Source organism: Xiphophorus maculatus, chromosome 17, assembly GCF_002775205.1.
Source record: "Xiphophorus maculatus strain JP 163 A chromosome 17, X_maculatus-5.0-male, whole genome shotgun sequence".
NCBI classification, from domain to species: domain Eukaryota; kingdom Metazoa; phylum Chordata; class Actinopteri; order Cyprinodontiformes; family Poeciliidae; genus Xiphophorus; species Xiphophorus maculatus.
The window spans coordinates 9,575,677-9,596,060 of record NC_036459.1 but is presented as its reverse complement, the minus strand read 5'-3'; the positions used below and the strand labels follow the sequence as shown (position 1 = coordinate 9,596,060).

General features: G+C 40.4%; 2 protein-coding genes across 7 annotated transcripts in view; one reads left to right on the top strand and one right to left on the bottom strand.

The window, feature by feature from the left end:
• Positions 1-100: 100 nt before the first annotated feature.
• Positions 101-18,470, bottom strand: nup37 (nucleoporin 37). Of its 6 annotated transcripts, none has more exons than XM_023350469.1 (10): positions 18,386-18,470; positions 14,714-14,908; positions 14,511-14,632; positions 9,120-9,192; positions 8,854-8,948; positions 3,031-3,121; positions 1,814-1,998; positions 1,692-1,742; positions 351-444; positions 101-273 (listed from the first exon to the last, which is right to left on the bottom strand). In XM_023350469.1, the coding sequence occupies exons 2-10, from the start codon at positions 14,867-14,869 to the stop codon at positions 160-162; spliced, it is 981 nt and encodes a 326-aa protein (XP_023206237.1). In that variant the 5' UTR covers positions 14,870-14,908; positions 18,386-18,470; the 3' UTR covers positions 101-159. The 6 variants fall into 6 exon arrangements, with proteins under 6 accessions (XP_023206237.1, XP_005800016.2, XP_023206235.1 ...); XM_005799959.3 differs by having other exon boundaries at positions 14,714-14,905; positions 18,386-18,455; XM_023350467.1 differs by lacking the exon at positions 18,386-18,470 and adding an exon at positions 15,852-15,925 and having other exon boundaries at positions 14,714-14,905.
• parpbp (PARP1 binding protein) overlaps positions 16,199-20,384 on the top strand; it is a 17,663-nt gene continuing 13,477 nt past the window's right edge. The window contains exons 1-4 of the mRNA XM_023350465.1: positions 16,199-16,243; positions 16,983-17,138; positions 18,410-18,646; positions 19,835-19,939. Coding sequence (XP_023206233.1) covers positions 16,989-17,138; positions 18,410-18,646; positions 19,835-19,939 — 492 coding nt within the window. The 5' untranslated portion in view covers positions 16,199-16,243; positions 16,983-16,988. The remainder of the gene's footprint in view (positions 16,244-16,982; positions 17,139-18,409; positions 18,647-19,834; positions 19,940-20,384) is intronic.

Genomic DNA, 20,384 nt, shown 5'->3' with positions numbered 1-20,384 from the left:
GGACCACTTCCAAACACTGGAGTATGAATTATAAACTTAAGGATCCAAAAAAATCTCCGTCATGCAGGCAGTTCCATGAACTTTCACACAAATTCATAAATAATTGTGAAGATATATTTTATTGAACGTACAAAAACAAAAAATCCATTCAAAGAGTTGCTACATTTCAGTCATCCAAAAGCAGAGCTTCCTGTCGCCGCCAACCACACAGAGCGGCAACATCCGGTGCCAACTGAGGCCCGATCCGACTGGAGACGATCCGATCATAACGGGCTGCAACGATGTAGGAAGTAACCATCAGCGGAAATGAAATAAGAGCAGCCGCCTGTCTGGTTGAAGTAAAAACCTACCTGTGGGTGACCAAGATGATGGATGAAAACTTGACTGCTGATTTTTCCAGGACATCCTGTGGTGGCGAACAGGTTTTCATTGACAAAGGACCACCTGAAAAGAAAAGAAGTATCTATAAAAAGTCTGAATATTGACAAATTTTCAATTTTGGATAATTTTGAGGTTTAAAAGGGATCCATGATTAGTTGTAACAATCAAATTTATTTGGGAAATATTTATTTTAGATGTAAAAACAATACAGTAATAGTACTGTAGGTTATTTAGTTTTTATAGATTTTAATAAAATATTGTCACAGGAAAGTCGCCATGCTGTTCAAGCTGCAATGCAATCTGGGTAAATGACATCAAATTGGTCCAACTGTCTGGCTCTGTCCAGCCAAAGCAGTGATGAGTAACGTTATTAAGTCTTTTCAATTTGAACCAGAGCACGTCGAACTCGATCGGAGCGCAGAAATCACAAGAGGTGTTGACGAGGAGTGTAACGGGCGTTTTGGCAGCTTTGTTTATTGTTGACCAAAGAGGACATAGTTGACCGTAGAAGCTGCTGCTGCTACCTTCAGCTTCATAAATGACATGATAAATGACTTACCTCTGGACAGACTGTGTGATCCAGTAAGTACATCTATAGCTCTGCGTCCCGATCACCTGAGCTGTATAGGGTCCGGAGTCGTGGTAACAGCTGTTTAGGGTCTTGCCTTGGTTCGGTCGCATCGGTAAATTTAGTACTGGAGGCAGTAGCACCATTAACATTTCAAAGAGCTTCCAGCTCTGCCTGTCTCAGCAGCGCTACACTGCATTTACTTTTAGCTCATTAAGGTAATGATCACCTGTTAGAGCCTTTGTTAGTTTTGCTCCTACAAATGACTCAAAGTCTTCTGGAGAGAAATGTTGAGAGCACAGATTAGGTCCTTCGGACATTGTGTTCTGCTCCAGCTCTCGCACTGCGCTCTCCTTTCTTCCATGTGGGGAAATTATCCAAATTCACCCAATTTTTTTTTCTTTTTGTAAACAGTGACACAGTGGGGCATTATCTAAAATTACACCAGTTAAACGCAATATAATAAACAACTACTGGGGTAAAGTTAGCCTTCCTGTGTTTACTCTGTAGAGTCCAGTACAGAATGTGTCATCAACCCATCGGGTGACAAAATGGCGACCTCCATGGATGAAAAATATATCAAAAGATATACATTTTTGAAGTAATTATGAGTTTTGGCAAATCACAAACAGCAATTTTTTAGTTAATAAAAAAATTGCAACACATTTAAGCCAACATGTTCCACTAATTGTGGATCTCTTTGAGGATCAAAATTTAAGAGATAAAGGAGAAAGTTCCTTACCTGAAAAGTCGTGCTTTGTCTTTATGAGCCGGCCTTTTCTCCTGAGGGTAACTGGATGAATAAAACATAAATTAGACGTTCTGTAGATGAAAGAATGAAGCTTCGCCCCGTCCTTCCCTCACCTGGAGCGCGTGATGTCCCAGATTAGCCAATCGTTGCCCACCACGGCGCCGACTTTGATGGTGTTTGTGAGGCACCAGTCGGCGGACATGAGCGGCCCGCTGTGCCCGGAGTCCAGCGACAGAATGGCCTGCTGGGTAACCAGGTCGTAAAAGCGAATTGTCCCCTTCTTCTCTGCCACCATTAACTGATCAGTAAAGACGTGCCAGAAAAAGTCAGTTTCTCCAGAAACACCAGTTTGTGCAAACTAAACGCTGCGGCTCCCAGTTAGCATGTTAAATGTAAAAGTTAATGATAAGACACACAAAAAAACAAAAGGAGAAAGCAGCTATTGCAGCAAAAAGAATGATTTTAGGAGATGAAAGTAGAAATAAACTAAACATATCTGCAAAACAACACATCTTTAATGTCATTTTCCACAAGTAAATGTTAGCGCAGTCATTCATTCAGCCGACTGCCATGTTTTTGACTTAAGAAATGTTTAAAGTTGAAAGGAAATTTGAAAAAAAAAATCACTTGATAATCATGTGCTATTGGAAGATTAATGCTTGAATATTGACTATAAAGTCTTATAAAAATGCAAATATTTAAAAAAAAAAAGATAAGTTATGCTTAACCTTAGCCAGGCTTATTTTACACAAGGGGAAACTCTGAATTAGAAAAATTAGCATCGTTCAATACGCACAGGTCGAGTTTAACAAGAAATTAAAGTAAAAAAAAAAAATCATGAAGCTGCTGGGGTTTTTTTTAGACTTTATGTGAAAGTTTGTTCAACAAAATACTGACAAAGATAAAAATAAACATAATGTCATTAAATTTCTGTCCTTGAGAAGGAATAAGAAAAGAAAAAATCCAGAGAAAGCTCAAATTTATCTGAGAAAAATTCCTGTAACAGTCAAGCATGGTGGTGTAGGGATGATGATTTGGGCCTTTATTGAGAACAAATCGATGTTCTTATGTCCTGAAAAGCTAAGATTAATAGACAAACAGGGGTGTACTTTCTTTTTCCTCTAACTATACATTCAAATACGGGTTATCTGTGCTGTAGATGTGATTTCAATGGGTTTGTCATAAAAATATACATAATTTAATCAGACAGAAGAAACATAATAAACACTTTAGAGTTCAGTTTATGTTTTAGTAAAGGGACAAAGGTTTATTTAGCTCTTCTGAGACTAAAATAGTATGCTGAAAATAGTTCAAAACAACTTCCTCCCACCTTGAATTCTTCCTGTGGGTGCCAGCAGACGCTCATACCCGGAGAGTGAAGCCTCAGGACGGCCGTTTCATTCCCGTCCAGGTCCCACAGCCTGCCGACACAACACCGCCGAGAAATCAACACAATTAAAATACTTCACTAAAAATACTTGTTTGACCTACTTTGATTTTAGAAATGATTGGGAAAAAACAAGCCTGTGTGAGATTAATCTTCTGCAATTAGTGGTGTGACAGACTAATTCTTTTTGACATGTGAACAGCTTTTGGTCTGAAAGATGCAAAAGATCAGTCTTTCTCCTAATTAATGCCTAAATATAGACTAAAACTAGGAACCAGACTCAGATGCTTATGTAATAATAACAGAAGGAATTCGCTTTCCAACGCTCCTCATTTACAAACATCCTCGACTCTGACTGATATAATCCCAAATAATCCTTTTTTCACAAACAGTACGCCCAATTATCCCGTGTTTGGAGCGTTAAGATAGCACAACAGGGCTTTAATGGATCACATTCAAGATTACGCTGCCCCTAATTAATCAAACCTCTGCTGTTTTCTTGTGAACACAGGCTTCCCATTTTTCTAGGGAAAAGGAGGGTTTTTTTCCTTCACTGACAGAGGGAAACGACAGCCGGAGCCGCGCTACGCTTCACCCGGATGGCAGCCGGTGTTTGGATGTGGGCGGCTCACTTACGCCAGGCGGAGGAAAGCGAGCGGGATCGAAATTCGGTGAAAATGAAACAGAAAGCACAGCCTGACCTCTGTTGTTCCTCGATTCAGGATTCATGCTCACCTGCAGCCGAAGAGTTACTGGACGAGAAGAAAACACTGGAATGCTACTAAAGTCTAAGAAATAACCCCAGAAGAGAATTTAGACGTAAATTTCTCTATAAAAATATTCCTTGAACATTTTCCCCGTTTTATCAAGTTAGGGGATTTTATGTGACCACATAAAAACGCACATAAAATTGATTACGAAATATTTTTAAAATAAAAACAAAAAACTCCATCCGTATACAACTTCTCCTTTGTGAAACATGGTGGTGGCAGCATTATGTTTCACAGAGTTTTGCAACAAAGTGCAGCAAAAATAAAAATCTTTCCATATATATAAAACTGCTAGAAACAAACTCCATCAATCTTGAAGTAATTGAAACAAAAGGTGGTTACACAGTATTTCCAGGAGGCTAGGTGCAATTGCAAGCCACACCTTTCAGATTTTTATTTGTAAAATTAATGTTAGAACCAACTGCTAACAACTTGTTTGTTTGCTTAATTGCCTTATGCAGGTTTCACCAACTCAAATTTAACTTAAGACTACTATGACTTAAATTTAAGACCTTTATCACGACCTATATCACAGCTTGTTAGTTACCCAGCTTGAGAGCTACTTTTTTCATTTCTGAGAGCTACCTGGCTCTACTAAGCCAGACAGCCAGCTAGATAGCCAGCTAGAGAGACATACGATAGCTGCTAAAGCTATTAGCAACTTGTTACCAGTAGCCTTAACCACGTAAGACTGCGACATTTCTGCGATCTTTTTGTGGTTCATGTCAGAAGCGTTGTGCTTCTCACATGGCATATAGCTCTCTAATTAGCTCCGTAAAAAGCTATATGCCAGCTGCTAATGGCTTGTGTGTATGCTAGCCTGCTAGCTGGCAAACATGCTTGCAAGATAGGTTAATCGCCTTGAGACAGAGCTTGCTAGCAGCTGCAAACAGCTTGTTTTTTGGTTGCTAGCTAGGTTTACCACTGTGAGTTACAGCCTGATAGCTAGCTACCAACAGCTTGTTTGTTTGCTTAATTGCCTTGAGTCACAGCTTGATAGCTAACTGGCAACTAACAGCTTGTTTGCTTGCTAGCTACCTTAACCACCTTGAGTCTCAGTTTGCTAGCTAGCTAGCAAGCAAGCATTAGCATCTTGTTATTAGTAGCCTTCATCGCCTAGAGTCACAGAACGCAATGAGTGAAGATGTCTGAGCACAATTTTGCTATATGGAAAATTCCCGCAAGAAAAAAAACTACATATAGGATTAAATTGTTCTGCCATGACAAAATTTAAGACTTGGGATTATTAAAATTGATATTAAGGCCTTAATTTTAGATAATTTTTCTAAGTTATTTACCCTGACCACCAAACACTGTCCTTCCACATTTATTGATTACTTTGTGTTTTGTATCACCTAAAATCCTAAGAAGACAGACTGAAGTTTGTGGTTCGAGCATGACAAAATGAATAAGTTTGAGGTATTAATACTTTTATAGAGGAGGTTGCTTTGTTCCATCCTGTGGCGTGAGTGAGGACATTCCCCTTGTCTCCTGCTAGAACAGAGTCCCGTCAAAACCTGGGGCTTCTTTTCGCTTGCAGAGAGGAAACCCACTGGACCACAAGAGGAAAACAACAACTACACCCTGTTCTTTCTGACCGGTTGCCAAGCGGAGCTCAATCGCACGCAATACCACCAACAGCCAAACTTTGGTCAACCACGCTGCCCTGCGAACGGAGAGCAGCGGCTCTCCACAAAAACAGAACCTCCGCAGGAAGAGGTGAAAGACATAAGGCGACGGCACTCCATGCGCAGCAGAGTTGAAAAGGTCGTCTGAGGTCCTGTATCGTCTTATCAAAGTGTGAAAAAACAGCAGAGGCCTCACAGTTTGCTCTGTGCTTCCAGTAAATGGGGAAACGAGAGCTGCTGCCGGTGCTCTTAAAGGGAGAAGGGCAAATAATTAAAAGTGTCTCTCTGGACGGAGCTAACAGGGTCAAACTGTGTAAATCAGGAATCTGCTTCCTTTGTTATCCAGTAAGCTTTTTTTTTTTTGCCATTTTCCTCCACAGAATAAATGTTTCCCAGAAGAATATCCTTAGATAAGTACGGCTGAAAAATGCATCAGTCGATGTTGAAGATTATTGATTCATTTTTTGTTTTAAATATCTAAAATACTGCAAACATTTATTGTTTTATCCACAGTTTTCACTCCCCCACTCTTGTTTTTTAGTTTTAGGCAGTTATGAGGTACAGCGGTCAAACCATAAACTGCTGCTGCGCAATTACTAAACAGACTGTTGCTAGGTAACAAGGAACGAGTGAGTTGCTAGGTAACCAAAGAGTGAGCGAGTGAGTTGATTCCACTAACTTTGCTTAGCTGCTGTGATTGGTTGAGCGGCTACAGTCTTTCTTCTGCCTACTTTCCCAGAATGCTGTGCGGTTCTGGATCAGAGTTCAGTGATATAATTGGATATTATTGATTGATATTGATCACACGTCTATTGCGATATATATTATTAATTTATCATCCAGCCCAAGCTGAAATATATTTGTTTATGAACTTGTACATTACAAGTTCATAAAATAAAAATTTTCTGTCAGCATCGAGAAAGAACAAGTATTATTGATTATTATTGATCATTTAATTGATCAAACAGTGGAGAAAATAACTAACATGGAATTAATAATAATAATAAAGGAAAAAGCATAGAAGTAGACTGAATAGATCTGAACCAATACGAAAATCTAGAATTTTTTCCAATACAGAAAAAGGAGATGCAAATTGGTACATCTCTTTGATAAACGATACAATAAATGCCCCTCAGTGATTGTATTCAATATTTGATTAAAACTATCTGTTTAATAGATACATTTAAAGTGAAAAGGATTCAACAGTTTCATTCAGAAAGGATGAGATAATATGGCAGCTGTGATGTGTTTTTCCTAACAGAACACATGCAGACACAGATAAGGCTCCAGGATCTGGATCAAGCCAGGCTCAGAGCTGCAGGTGTGTGTTATCCGAGTTCAGCCGCGAACTCCGTCAACTCCGGATCCTCCCAGGACCCTGCAGAGCGGCCTTCTGACCTCTAGGTGGCACGCCCCCGTCCCTCACCCCGTTAACTCCACCCTGCTCCACCCGCAGCGCGGATCAGACTCCATCCAGCCTGAGGAAGTGGAGTGCGGCTCCCCGCCTTGATGCAGTGGCGTCAGGTTGCATACTGACTACAGCAGAGTTCCCAACGCTGCAGGAGACGGCGATGACAAAACTAAGCAAACTTATAATGGAGGCTGTCCTGCCAAAGCCAACAGACTGACAGAGAGGTCGTGAACTGACACATGCTGACATAAACCTCCCTTCCTCCCTCTCTGAGCGGCCGCTGCTCTGTGATCGGCGCTCGGTTTGTGTGGGCTGGCTGGAAGGACGCTCCTCCGCTGCTAACCTGATCTGTCCTAATATTTCCGCCCCGCTCTTCCTCCAACGTCCCGTATTTTCTCATCATGACAGCGTTTAAATCTTTCAGCAGATGGAGCGCTCTCCTGTTTTCTCTGGACGCCCGGCGGAGGGAGGGGAAGCGGTTCAGGAGGAGGGATTTTAATCTGGTGTGATCCAGGGCAATCGCCAAGTATTTCCTCTGATTAACTGATAAAAATGCATTTTGCATTGAGTGCTTCAAGGTTTTAAAGACCGTTCAAATACTTAAGCTGTCATTTTTATCCACATCTATTTTAATAAACCAATTAGGCCCATAAAGCAGGAAAGCAAGAATAGGAAAGTAAAAACAAAATCCACATCAACTATTAGTCTAATTCAGTTCAGCTTTCTAACTAAAGTTTAAAAAATCTGTTGCTCAATAGTTCAGTATGGAGTTATTGCAGATCATTTAAGAGTGGCAAGGTATTAAATATGGACTGATGGATTAGCATAAATACAATCTGCTAAATATAATCGAGCAAATTACTGAAGGTAAAAGCATTTCCACATGTACAATGTGGAGATAACTCAAGAGATTGGGAATGAACAACTGAGTAACCTTAAGAAAACCACTAATCACTGCCTGCGTTTCTATTGCATAACTTGAACCTACAAAAATAAATTTGCTTAATGGAAGCATGGCGATTTCAAAAGAACAATAAACAGTTTTTGCACAATTTTTTGCAGTATTTCGCAATAGAAACACATTTTTTGAATCACACGAGTGATGTGATCAACAGCCGGCTGTTACTACTGAAGGAAATGACAAAGAAGATGACAGGAAGTGGTAGTAGGATGATGGTTTGTTTTTGTTTTTTTCTGAGCAGCTGGAGAAAACAACATAAAGGCTGAACTCTAAAGCAATTGAAGAAAGTCGTGTATTTTGAGATTTACCATCAAGGTAAGAAGAGAGGCAGATGAAGTGATTTTCCCATGATGCCTACTGCCTACTGTAGCAGCCTGTGGAGGCAATGCTAATATGCAATAAACTGGGGTTGTTACGGCAACAATGTGAGTCCAACAAACAATTAAGCCAACCAGTAATTGATGCTAAAGGCAGCCCAAAGAAATGTTAGAGTGTGACCTTTTTGATTTTGGACTTTGTAATTGGTTTACAGTTGAAAACGTGAAAGAAGGTGTAAAACGATAGCAGAGGTTCGAATAAAATGTTTACGACCCAATTAGAGATGGAAATCATTAGATTGATGGTTGAACTAGAAAAAGTTGGAAAGAAACGAAGTTGAGAGCTGCAGTTTCCTGTTCAGGTTCTGTCCCTCCACTGACCCTGGCTACCGACACAGTTTTTTCCCTCTCCCAACCTTAACTGAAGAGGAAAATTTAGGAACCTCGTTACAAACTCTTACCCCCTTAAAGGGGAAAAAACCTCTGTGCAGCTAATTGGCTTTCCATATTTAACAAATTAGCCAGAAATGCTACAAAGCAGCTCAGCGGAGCATGTTGTGCTTAGCATCGGGTTTCACCGTGGAAACACAGTCAGGACTTTCTGCACCATTAACAAAGAACAGGACTGAAAATCAGAAGCTGGGAACACGCGGAGGAGCGGAAACCAAACGGCTCAGACCTGCAAGTGTGGTCATCGCTGACGGAAGCGATCCGCTTCCCCTCGGTGGGCTCGAACACCAAATGGTTAATGTAGCTGCTGTGGCCCTCCATCACCTGGGCGAAGCAGAGAGGAGACAGTCAGTAAAACTGAGCAGAGCTGGCAGCATATCTGCTTTCTATGTGTGTGTGGTTACATTTCCTGTTTAACTAAGTAGCAAATGTATGCGCTAAGTAGAGAGAAAGCTCCCCGTCTGAAGACCAGAGCAGTTCCAGATGTTGGGATACCTTGAATTCATTCTGATCCTTGAGATCAGAAGTCAGCAGGCGTAGTTTTCTGTCAGCCGCCGCCGTGCAGAACCTGCAGAGAGGAAGAGAAGACGCAACAATAAACAAAAGGAGGGAACAGAAAACACCCTGGGTGACAGTCGACATCCATGAATCAGAGTCTGTGTGTGGCAGGAACTTGGAACGGGATCGTCGGCGGGGGAACGCTGCCAGGGATGTTCAAAGATAAACGCAGAGAAAAACAAGACGGCTCACGCCATCTACGCGTGTCTTTGTTGGAAACCCGGTGCCGAGCCGCGGAGAGGACTTTCCCTTCTAATCAGTCCTCGTACACACCAGTGCCTGCAATTACTCACACAATTATACTAACTCACTTCTGACAGGAAAAACACACACGCATCACCAGTATAAACAGACAGCGCTTCACACATTTTCGCAGGCGCAGGCAGATGGATTTGGCATGATGTCATTATAAATATCCTTCAGACAGCTTTGCCTCAGCAGCAGGTTAGATAAAACGCGCAAAGGCGCTAGAACGTTACAGCCTGAACTTTTTGGCACGTCGGCTTTCCTTTAGAAGAACATTTACATGCTGATCTGAGACAGAAAAACCCATTAAAAGCCATAAATAACAGTGTTTCCCCCTAAATAGTAATTAAAATTTCATCACTTTTTATCTGATGATAATAAAAGTGCATTTCTGACACTTCAGGAAATACTTTAATACCAAGGAACTGGGCATCTACTCATTTTTCACAACTTAATTTCTCTTCTTTAAACTTTCATTTAAATACAAAAGTTCATCTTCATTCAGAAGGAAAAATAAAACTCTTATAGTCCGAAAATCTGATAAAATGGTTACAAACAGATCTATTGTAGGCGCTGAAGCAGAGATGTTCTTGTAGTTTAGTTCTTCTAGTACTGAGGTTAAAAACGTCTTCAAGGGGGTGCTATGGTGGCGCAGGGGCAAAGCATGACCCACATTGAGGCATTGGTCCTTGTAGCGGTGGTCGTAGGTTCGATTCCCGGCCTGGCGACGTTTGCCGCATGTCTTCCCCCTCTCTGATTACCCTGTGTCCTGTCAGACTACTTTCAAATAAAGGCCACTATAGCCAACAAAACCTTTAAAAAAAAAAAAAAACGTCTTCAAAAAGGCCCAACATTTTTCAAATCTAATAAACACTTGGTGCTCTAATGTTGCTTCAACGTCTCCGCCATGCTTTAAAGTCCTCCTTCTTGCATCTGTAGTAACATGTATAACAATGCGATTAATGAACAACTAAATCTTGCATAAATAAATAACTGAAACCAGTAGCTAATTCTTCCCTTCTACCCAAATTAATTTATATAGATCTGCATCACAGATTGACCCTCAGACGATCCAATAATCTCTGCTTTGGCATCTTGTTAGCACTTTGTAATCCTTAGCGATCTAATATTGTCACTAATTATCAGTACTATGATCTTCATGCTAGCACTAACACCTTTGACAAGAGCTATCTTTTTGAGAAGCTTTAGACATCCTTAGATTTGATCAGGAATTAGTCCAATAGACACATCTTGTTTTAATCAGGCATTTTTAAAGGACACATATTGTGCAAAATTGACACTTTGCATGTTTTTGTACGTCCATTAGTGTTTCTGCTGCTTCTAAAAACATCCCAAGAGTGTAAAAAAATAAAATAAAATAAACACCGAGCCGATTTGTTGAAAGTTTATGTTTCTTGGTGTCTGGAAAATGTGCCGCTTTAGAAACCTTCCGAATGTAACATCACAAATTAGCAGGCGATTTCCCTGTTGCCTAGCAACCTCAGAAACCAAGGTTGTTACCTAGCAACTCCAGTGAATTTCCAGTACGTTTGGTCAGGTGGTTTTACCGTTGTTTCACTGAACAGAGTGATTGGTTGTTGACTTACCATCCAGAAACCACTTGCTACATTTTTGCTTGTTGAGCAGGAGGCTCTACTAATGCTTTTCAAAGATGTACGGGTGTATAATTGCGCATCTGTCTGCAGCCATTTTCAAGTGTGAGTGTAAATGATAAGTTGGGGGGCATGGCCAGCAGGTTATTCAGATTTAAAGTGGCAGAGGCCCTAAATCAGCTCATCCTGATAGGAGCTCAAAATAGGTAGACTTATCTAAGAATGACTTTGTGCAAAAGATTTAATGTTTTGTATAGACCTAAACAAATAGGTCTTTAATGGAGTTCTGATTAAGCTGCTTCCTATAATTTATTGATGAGTACTGATTCTGTATTTCTGTTAATCCCACCTGTGGCCATCCTGGGAAGACCGTGAACTTTGCCCTCCATGGTTTGGGTGTCGACTCTCGGCTCTCGAAGAAGAGCCAGTTGCTTGCACGTTGGCTGCTGTATTTACTAGATGACAGCCAAGCTTGAAAAATTAGCGTGTGCGGTGGAAGTCAGTGGTTTTAATAGACGTCAGGCCTGTTTTTCAACACAAGCTGCAGTGGTGGCAGCTCAGCCGCTCCCCCCGCCCCCTCCACTCCCCATCAAGCCCGTGAGAACGCTGGACTTTTCTTGGAAGGCACAGCTACGTGCCGACTGAAGGGAGAGCTTGAACCTGAGCGGGTTCTCATCAGCACAATAACATGTGCGCACGTCACAGCGCTGGCTCGAGGGTCCTGTGGAGTAAACCACAGAAGGCCAGGAATTAACGCTGCCTTTCCTTTCCAATTACACAGAGCCTGCGCTCCTCCAGGGGGAATGCAGATCCTTCACATCCACAGCTCCAATCAGGTGGAAACTCTACTTTCTAATAATCCCTAGCTGGGCCTACTCCCCACCTGAAACAACTTGGCCGTGGTCCTGGACGTGTGACAGCGAGGAGTGCTGATGAATACTTTCCGACAGCGTGACTGACACGCTCTCCCAGAAAAAAAATAAATAAATAAATAAATAAAACGATCCTATTATTTTAAAAGTCACAGATGTCGGCTTTTCAGGACGGAAGCGGAGGATGGCTCGACACCATCTAATCCTCCAACAACAGTCTGATGACATCTTACATAACACCCCACACTACACCACTATGGACATACCATCATACACTAACCCTACTGTAGCAAACAACACCTCTTCATTTGGCTTTTCAGAAAAACAGTAACTCGGTCACCACATGGCAGGAAATCGAAGCACTTAAAAGCATTTTTTCTAAACGTAGTAAAGACGAGTTTCTGAAGATTTTCAGGTGGTTGCTGATGTCAGAGGTGAGTGGGCAGACTGGTTTGAGACAACAGATACCAACTCGTTACAATCAGGGTGTGCAGAACACAACCTGTGAGCAGAGAAAAGATCAAACCTTGAAGCAGCTGAGCTACAGCAGCAGCAGACCACACCCAATACCACTTCAACACTGAGTGTGTTGTTACACCTAATATAGTGGTGGATTCGTTCGAATTGTTACAATTTTTAGCTGATGTGGTTTGTTTTCACACTGTGTTGTGTCAAACGAACTAATTGAAAAACCTGTTCCTCTCCTCGCCTGTGGTGGCGCTGCACCAAGAACCATTGAAGGAAATGACAAGATATCCTCTAAACAAGACATGAGTGTAACTTTCTTTCACAAAATGAAGACAAAAATCATTTTTTTGTCTTCAAAAAAGACAAAAAAATGTCTGTTTTTGGAGTGGTGTCACATTTTAGTGGTTGTGGGATTTCTCTTTTATCCTGCTAGAGCTACACTCTCGTGTTTGACTCTCGAGTTTGTTTTACTTGTATGGACCCAGAATATGCCGTGCACTATAACCCACTCCTGCGGTCTCTCGTCTACTTGTATCCACATACGAAACAAACCAGAGCTCTCTTTAATCGAGACCTAGATTTGTAGGCGGACTAGAGTTAGCTTTTTTTGGTCCATTGCACACTCACACTTCCCCAAAAAAACCAAACTTTTCAGACAAATAAACTCAAGTTGGATTAAAGCGAACTAAGCAGGACTAATGTGAATGCACCAAAACTTGACAAGTGGTCCTGTATTAGACCTCGGAAGATCCAGTTCTAATTCTCTACCTTGAGACCACCAGATTCTCTGTTCGATTTTAAAATGGTAAATCCTGAAAAATAGAAATTTGACTTTTTTTCTCCGAATTCAAAGAAAAGTCTATTATTTTCTTTTCTTAGTAGTCCTACGCTTCCTCCATATAAATACTAATAAATATAAATATAAATGGGATGTTGTTGCTAAAAGCATCACAGCAGCCTGAGCTCGTATTTCCCATCTGTGTTAGAGACCGGTGACAGGTTTGAGCCGCGTCCTGCAGCGGCTTCCTGCAGCGTTTTATCCAATTTATGATGAGTTGGAGCGATCCAGCACTGCTACATCACTTAGAAAACTGATTGAGACTCCGCTCATTTTACTCTTCCTGTTCATTGCTGAAAACTGTCCAACTGAAGGGATCTGGTTGCAAAGCAAATTTAGTGACACAAGTTGAATTAAATCAAATCAGAGGTGAAGTAAGGTGGGGAGAAAATTTTTTTTTATTTTTTTATATTTATTCTTGCTTGATAGTTTAAAAATAACACAAGGAGAATTAACAGCTTAATTATCTCATGAGTTATACTTAAATAAGTACAGCTCTGGAAAAATGGCAGCCCACAGCATTGAACCTCATTGAAAACCTCCTGGTTTTTCCACCAAATGTTGATTTCTGAACTCTTCCTGAGTTAAAACATTAGTATTGTTGTTTCTAAATGAGTATGAACTTGTTTTCTTTGGATTATTTGAGGTCTGAAAGCACTGCATCTTTTTTGTTATTTTTCTGAAATACTACATTTTTGCTTGGAATTTCAGAGACATGTCAATAGTTCATAAAATAAAAAAACAATGTTCATTTTCTTCAAACATATACCTATAAAAAGAAACTGATCGTTTTAAGTGGTCTCTTTTTTTTCCAAAGCTGTAGAAGTAATACCTTTGAGATTGTTTACTTTAATACATAAAGAAGCTTTTTTTGCCTATACATCACGTTTTTTCCTTGCAGTTCAACTGTCACAGGAAACAAAATTAATTCAATTACATTAGAAGAGGAAAAAGGTGAGTATTTTCCAATCAGGCAGATATTAAACCTTACCTCCAGCTGTGTAGCACTTTGAGCCTCCAACTGAAAAAGTCCTTTCAACAGCCAACTTGCAGCACTAATCAAACACTTTCAAGCAAAGCATTTGGATTATCGCACCAATGAAGAAGCATCTGAGCAGCCAAGGGACTCTTGTGATTGATATTAGAGTAAAAATAAACTTAGACTCCTGTACATGGATGTCAGTGAAACCTTTGCATTGTGTCTGGGCTGCAAAACAAACAGCATATCTAATCCTTAATGATACAATATGCTGTTACCAGTCAACATGTGAATTATCTTGAAAGGTGATACCTTATGGTGGGTATCCTGTCCAACCGCGACTCGGGACTCCAAGCCAGAGCCTCAACCTGAATGTCATGATGAAAAACTCGGAGAGCATTGAACTGGACCCCGTTCACCTCGACGTCCTCCTCCTGCGGGAGCAGATTTGTGTTTAACGGCAAAGACAAACAATGCGGTGGGTAAATCTAGCAGTGTGGAGCCGCATCCCTTACTTGGAAGAGGCAGGTGCCCACCACCACATACAGGTTTCCACTGAAGGCCAGCAGAGAGGCAGGAGAACCCGAGCTGAACGGGCTGAACTCAACCACGTGGACGTAGTCCTCACATGTCACTGTGTAGCTGGGACTGCGGGTCAGGTCCTCCTGCATGTTGGTATCCGGCAAAGGTGGCTTCAGGTCAGAGATCTACTGGAAACGCAGCAATAAAACAGTAAACAGACAAGCCACATTAGTTCGCAGAAGAACGATAAGCTTTGGCTAGACACTGTAAAAGGCAGATTTTCATCTCTGAATAGAGAGATATAGGTTGTTCAAATTAAACACAGATTCGGTCCAGTAGGAAAAGCAGAACCCATGCTAGAACACCACGTTACTACCACAATCCTGAATTTATTTTCCTGGGACTTTATGAGATTAACCAGCACAAAGCCGTACATAGCGCTTTATTCTGACACCTCCAGCAACCAGTTCCCTACAGAGGACACCCAATAATCCCAGTATAAATAACACTGTTCGATGAAGGGTTCAGAGTTTTGTTTTTTAGAGAACAGCAGTGAACATGAGGACCCCAGGAAAGTCACTGAAATATCAGAGTTAAAGCCTGCAGAAGATTTAACACCTGGAGCTGAGGGTTTCCATGCAAACTGACTAATCTGAAGATACTATGAAAGAAAAATGGGTAAAAAATTAAACCTGTGCGGGGAGGTTGAGTACAAATTTACTCTTTTTAATTTGTAAGATTGACTATGAATGCTCTTGTGTCTTCCTGCTTTTGTCCAAATTTGTTGGAACGAGGTGTTAATTTAACTATAAACATAATTTCCCTCTGATTTGCTGGAAGTAAGCCTAAATAATACACACAATCGTAACAAATCACCTATGTACAGCTTCTCCTGAAGTATGACTGGAATCTAGTTTGCTTTGGAAGAAAGTAAGCAGTTCATACCGTCTTTTTTAACTCGAACGTATTCTTCTTTACTACCACGACAGGTGTTGAAGCTAACCGTAAAAGTCACATGGACACGAAGTATAACGGTTTTCTACTTTCATAGTCCAAATGGACCACAGATGAATTAGTTTCGTCATAAGGATGTGTACATATCATAAACGCAAATGTAACGTGAATATTTACCAAGTTGGTCTTTAAATGGGCTCGCTGAATCAAATACAGCGCGCTTTGGGGGTGTTTTCTGCCCTATTTCCGCATACGTCACCGGAGCGTACCGTTTACTTTACAAGTTCGGGGGGGGGTTCCGGGTGTTAGACAAACCCAAACATATAGAGATAGTTTACAAAATGGTACAATATAATATTACAGTGTTTTTTTATACCAAATATTTTCAAAATTTATTATCATAAGGTCGTAAAATTGGACGGGCATTCAAAAGAATATCAGGAAACCGCAACTGATTCTTACTCAGAGCTGATTGGCTGGAAGGCAAAACGTCATCGTAGATTTAAACGTTCAAATCGGCAGCTGATTTCTGGTTGACTCGCTGCTGAAGACTGGGAACATTATAACAGGTTAGAACTGATTAATCCAACGTTTATTGACATTTCTATAAATATATGTCGCAGGACATATATTTATGCCGCCATAATAATGGCGGCAACTATAATTAAAAAGAAAAAAATAGATTAATTCAAAGCGATTGTTAGGTAATTTAAAGTTGTAGGCTCTGAGAGACGAATTAGTCATGGTGTACTTTTCAGCTTACTTCATTTACATCTAGATTTCTAATTTGGCATTTCAATGAGTGCATTTAATATGCGTGGTAATTACTATAAATTTATCTTAATGTATTTTAATATTTCATGTGGTTGTCTGCTTTATTAAAATAATAAACTGCCAGCCAACAGGTGCCCATAAGGGGAAAATCTGTAAAAAGTGGAACTTCTATAAACAGATACAAAAAATTGCCATGACATAATTCATGCAAAAGGAGACCAAACCAAGTATTCATTGCATAAAAATGGTTATACTTCTTGTATTATCTCCAGAAATCCTGACATTTCTGTAGATAATAAAAAAAAATTCATTGATCTTATGTAATACTCACATTTTTGGTTTTCATTACTTGCAAGCCTTAATCACAAAAATCACAACAATTAAAGGCTTGAACTATTCCACCACATGTGTAATAAATCCGTATGAGTTCCACTATGTGAAACAGGTGACAATTATTGAGCGTCTACGTGATATTTAAATATTTTAGATGTACTTGTAAATGTTCAGGACAGTTTTCTGTAACTTTTCTTTTAGGAAACAATGTCAGCATTCGCAGACCATCTGAAGCTGATGGTAAAAACCTTCAGAAGGGAGTCCCACAGGGTTTTACCGTCAGAGAGGACCACTGTCCATGGAGCCGACAGCATGCTGATGGTGCTACAGCTGGCCATGGCTGAGGTCAACAAGCAGGTAGCAGATTAGCTTCTCTATTCATTAGTATTCAAAAATGTAACCTGGATTAACAATGGAATAATAGTTAAGGTAGCCAAGAGCAGGGTTTCCTCCAGAAAACTTGCTAAGCCTGGTGGTTGAGAGCTAGGGGGGTCATTCATCCAGCGGCCCGTAGTGTTATTGAGTTAAAAAATGTTTTAAATTGCCAGGAAATTTGAAAATATCGCTTGACAATTATGTGTTATTGAAAGATTGGAAGATTAATGCCCGAACACCAAATTCCAAACATTTTAAAAAGACTTAAAAAAATAAGCAATGTTTAGCCTGGTGGGGGCACAAGTAAAGCCTGGTTGCCTGCCAGGCTTAAAATACACTGGGGGAAACTCTAAAAGAAACATTTATGGCATCTGTAGAGAAGAAAAGTCTTAAAGCTGCAGTATGCAACTTTTGTAGAAAATATTTTATACATTTGTTGAAACTGCCACCATGTTGTGACAGTATAGTATCAGCCAGGTAATCTGTGAAAAGAAAATTAAGCTCCTGTGCCTTCTCCCAGTTCTCCCAGTTCAGAGCCAGGAGGCAGGTCAACCTTCCTAAACCCTGAGCTTCTTCTTGATAGCTCATGCTAGTTAGAACTGCCACTGATAGCAGCAGATAAACGGTTTTCCTGTATCGAGGAGTATTTCCCCCCTCCATTAGCACATTTAGCAGCGCGTTCATGAGCATGATTGACAGCACTAAGACACTCTTCCTGGCTGTGATTGGTTGTTTTTGATTGAGGGCGGTGCATTGCTCCAGACAGCAATAGCAGCACAGGGAGGAGGATGAGCTCGATCTTTTCACAGATTATCTGTCACAACATGGAGACAGTTTTAACAAATAAACATTTTTAATAAAAGTTACATACTGCAGCTTTAAAATAAATGTTTTACTGCAGCCGCAGAATCTCAAAATTTAATTTAAGTATGTTTATCCTGGGAAAGCAATTCAATATTACAAAAAAACATTTTCCTTCTTTAATGCAGTCTAACAAGGTACTTCCACTTGGAAGAGATTTTCGGGACAAAATGAGGCATATTGAAAAAAATACTTTAATTGCAGGTTAGTATTAATAACTGACACTCTTATTTTTCCTACCATTAACAACGTAGTACAAATTAAACTCATCTCTTCACATCTTGATGTTGCACAACCTTCCAGTTGCATTTTTTTGTTGTTTTAGTTTCTGGTCCTGACTCGATTTGTCCTTGGCTGTTAGTACTCACCTTCTCTTCTCCTCCCATCGACAGCATCAGGGAGAGTTCAAGGTGGGCCTGAGCGACGTCCTGATGGCGTGGAAACACCTTCTGCTGGACAAACTTCACCTGCCGCCCCCCGGCGCCCCTCGCCTGGAGAACTCTGAGCTCTTCCTGGAGACGTACCAATCTTTCCTGAAACGCTCCAACACTGTGGATCTTACGGATGTTCTGGCCATGAACAAGGAGCTGAGAGCGGCGGGTTCGGATCCGGAGGAACCTGTGAGCGCGGTGAGCAGGAGCTGGTTGACATCAAAATCAATGTTTTATTATTAGAAGAGATAGAAATGAAGATAATAAATAACTTTTCCACATTTTTTCACATTCCAAACACAAACCTTGACATCTTTTTTTGGGATTTTATGTTGATAATTGTTATTATGAAAGGAAAGTGTAAGGTTTTCACATTTCTGCGCCCTTTTACATTGATAGAACTAAATAAAATCAAGTCCAGCAGTTGTGTTAACTTTGTTATCAGCATGATTGACAAAAAAACGGCAAACGGGAATGATTTTCTGCAGGGAGCAGGGAAAAATGATGAAGCTAATTGTATAGCAGTCCTCAAAACAGTTTTAGAGGTTTTTATAAATCATTAATTGGAATTTACATCATAAGAAATTATAGTAAATGATAGATGGCAGGATAAATTATCTATAACTTTAACTCCAACCAATGATTGCCTTATCAATACTGTCTCACGACTAGAGCTGCACTAATTGCAGTTTTCTGGCCGATCTCCGGTTACCGATATTTGGATATTTGCTTGTGAACAGGTTGAGTTTAGCTTTATGAAGATTTACAAATTTGCACTGTTTGAGTGTTGACGAGAGAGCAGATATCATGAATACATTTGCCATTAAACATAATGCAAGTTGAAAGTATGGCATCATTGTTAGCCTCCTTTTTAGCATTTACATTTAGCATCAGGCTAACTTTACAAAGATAATGCAGTATTTTAATTCCACAGTAGAGAAAACCATGTACTTTCAGTAAGTAGATACAGGAAAAAAAATATTGGCATTGGTATCGGTTATCAGCCAAATGAGTTTTAGTATATTGGCATATCGGATATCTACCATATGGTGCAGGTCAAACCTCTCTCACCGAAAAGCAGAAGAGGACAGGCGTTGATTTTTTTTGTCCTTTAAAGAGGAAAATTAGATTGGCTTCACATGTAAGTATCGGCCGATCACCAATGTCCCAAAATTAAGGAAATCGGTTCACCCCTGCTCAGGATATGAATGTGTGCCACACTTTTCAGATTTTCAGGTATTTTTCCTTCCACTTCTTAACTTTTCATTGCTCACATAAAATCCCAAGAAAACAGATTAATACAAAAATAAAGGTGACAATTGAAGAAGCATAAATAAAGGGTAAAGTAGTGAAAAATTCTAATATGTTGCTTATTCCTTTACCAAGATCCAGCTGTTTGAGTTCCTGTCAGGTAACATGGAAACCCCAGATCTCCCAGATTCATCAGCTCCTTTAACGCCGTCTAGTCAGAGCAGGCGCTGCCGCTCCCAGGTAAGCCCAATCCTGTAATAAATCCTTTCTGTTTCCATTTGTAGCAGTATGCAAGCCTTTTTACCTGCTTGCACTGATCCAGGCAAAAGCTTTCCCAGCCTTTCTGGTCTGGAATCCATCCTGTTCCTATTGACAGGAACTCTATATCACATCACTCAGGTTTCGGAGTGTAATGTGAAATCAATTACGGCGCGGATGTTTAACACTTGGCTCGGTGTGGAGCTCAACAGGAGCTTCTGTAGCACAGTCTGCTTCCTCCTTCTGTTACTTGCTAATTTATGAGGTTTCAGGGAAGACTTGCTGCTATTTTACCACTTTTAGGGCGCTTTCATTCTTTATGAGCTCAAAACAGTCCAAGTTTGAGTGCCTTGCTGTGAAGCAACTGTTATATTAGCCCTTTCTGAGATAATATGAGATTTTGATGAATCATTTACAAAGTACCAAG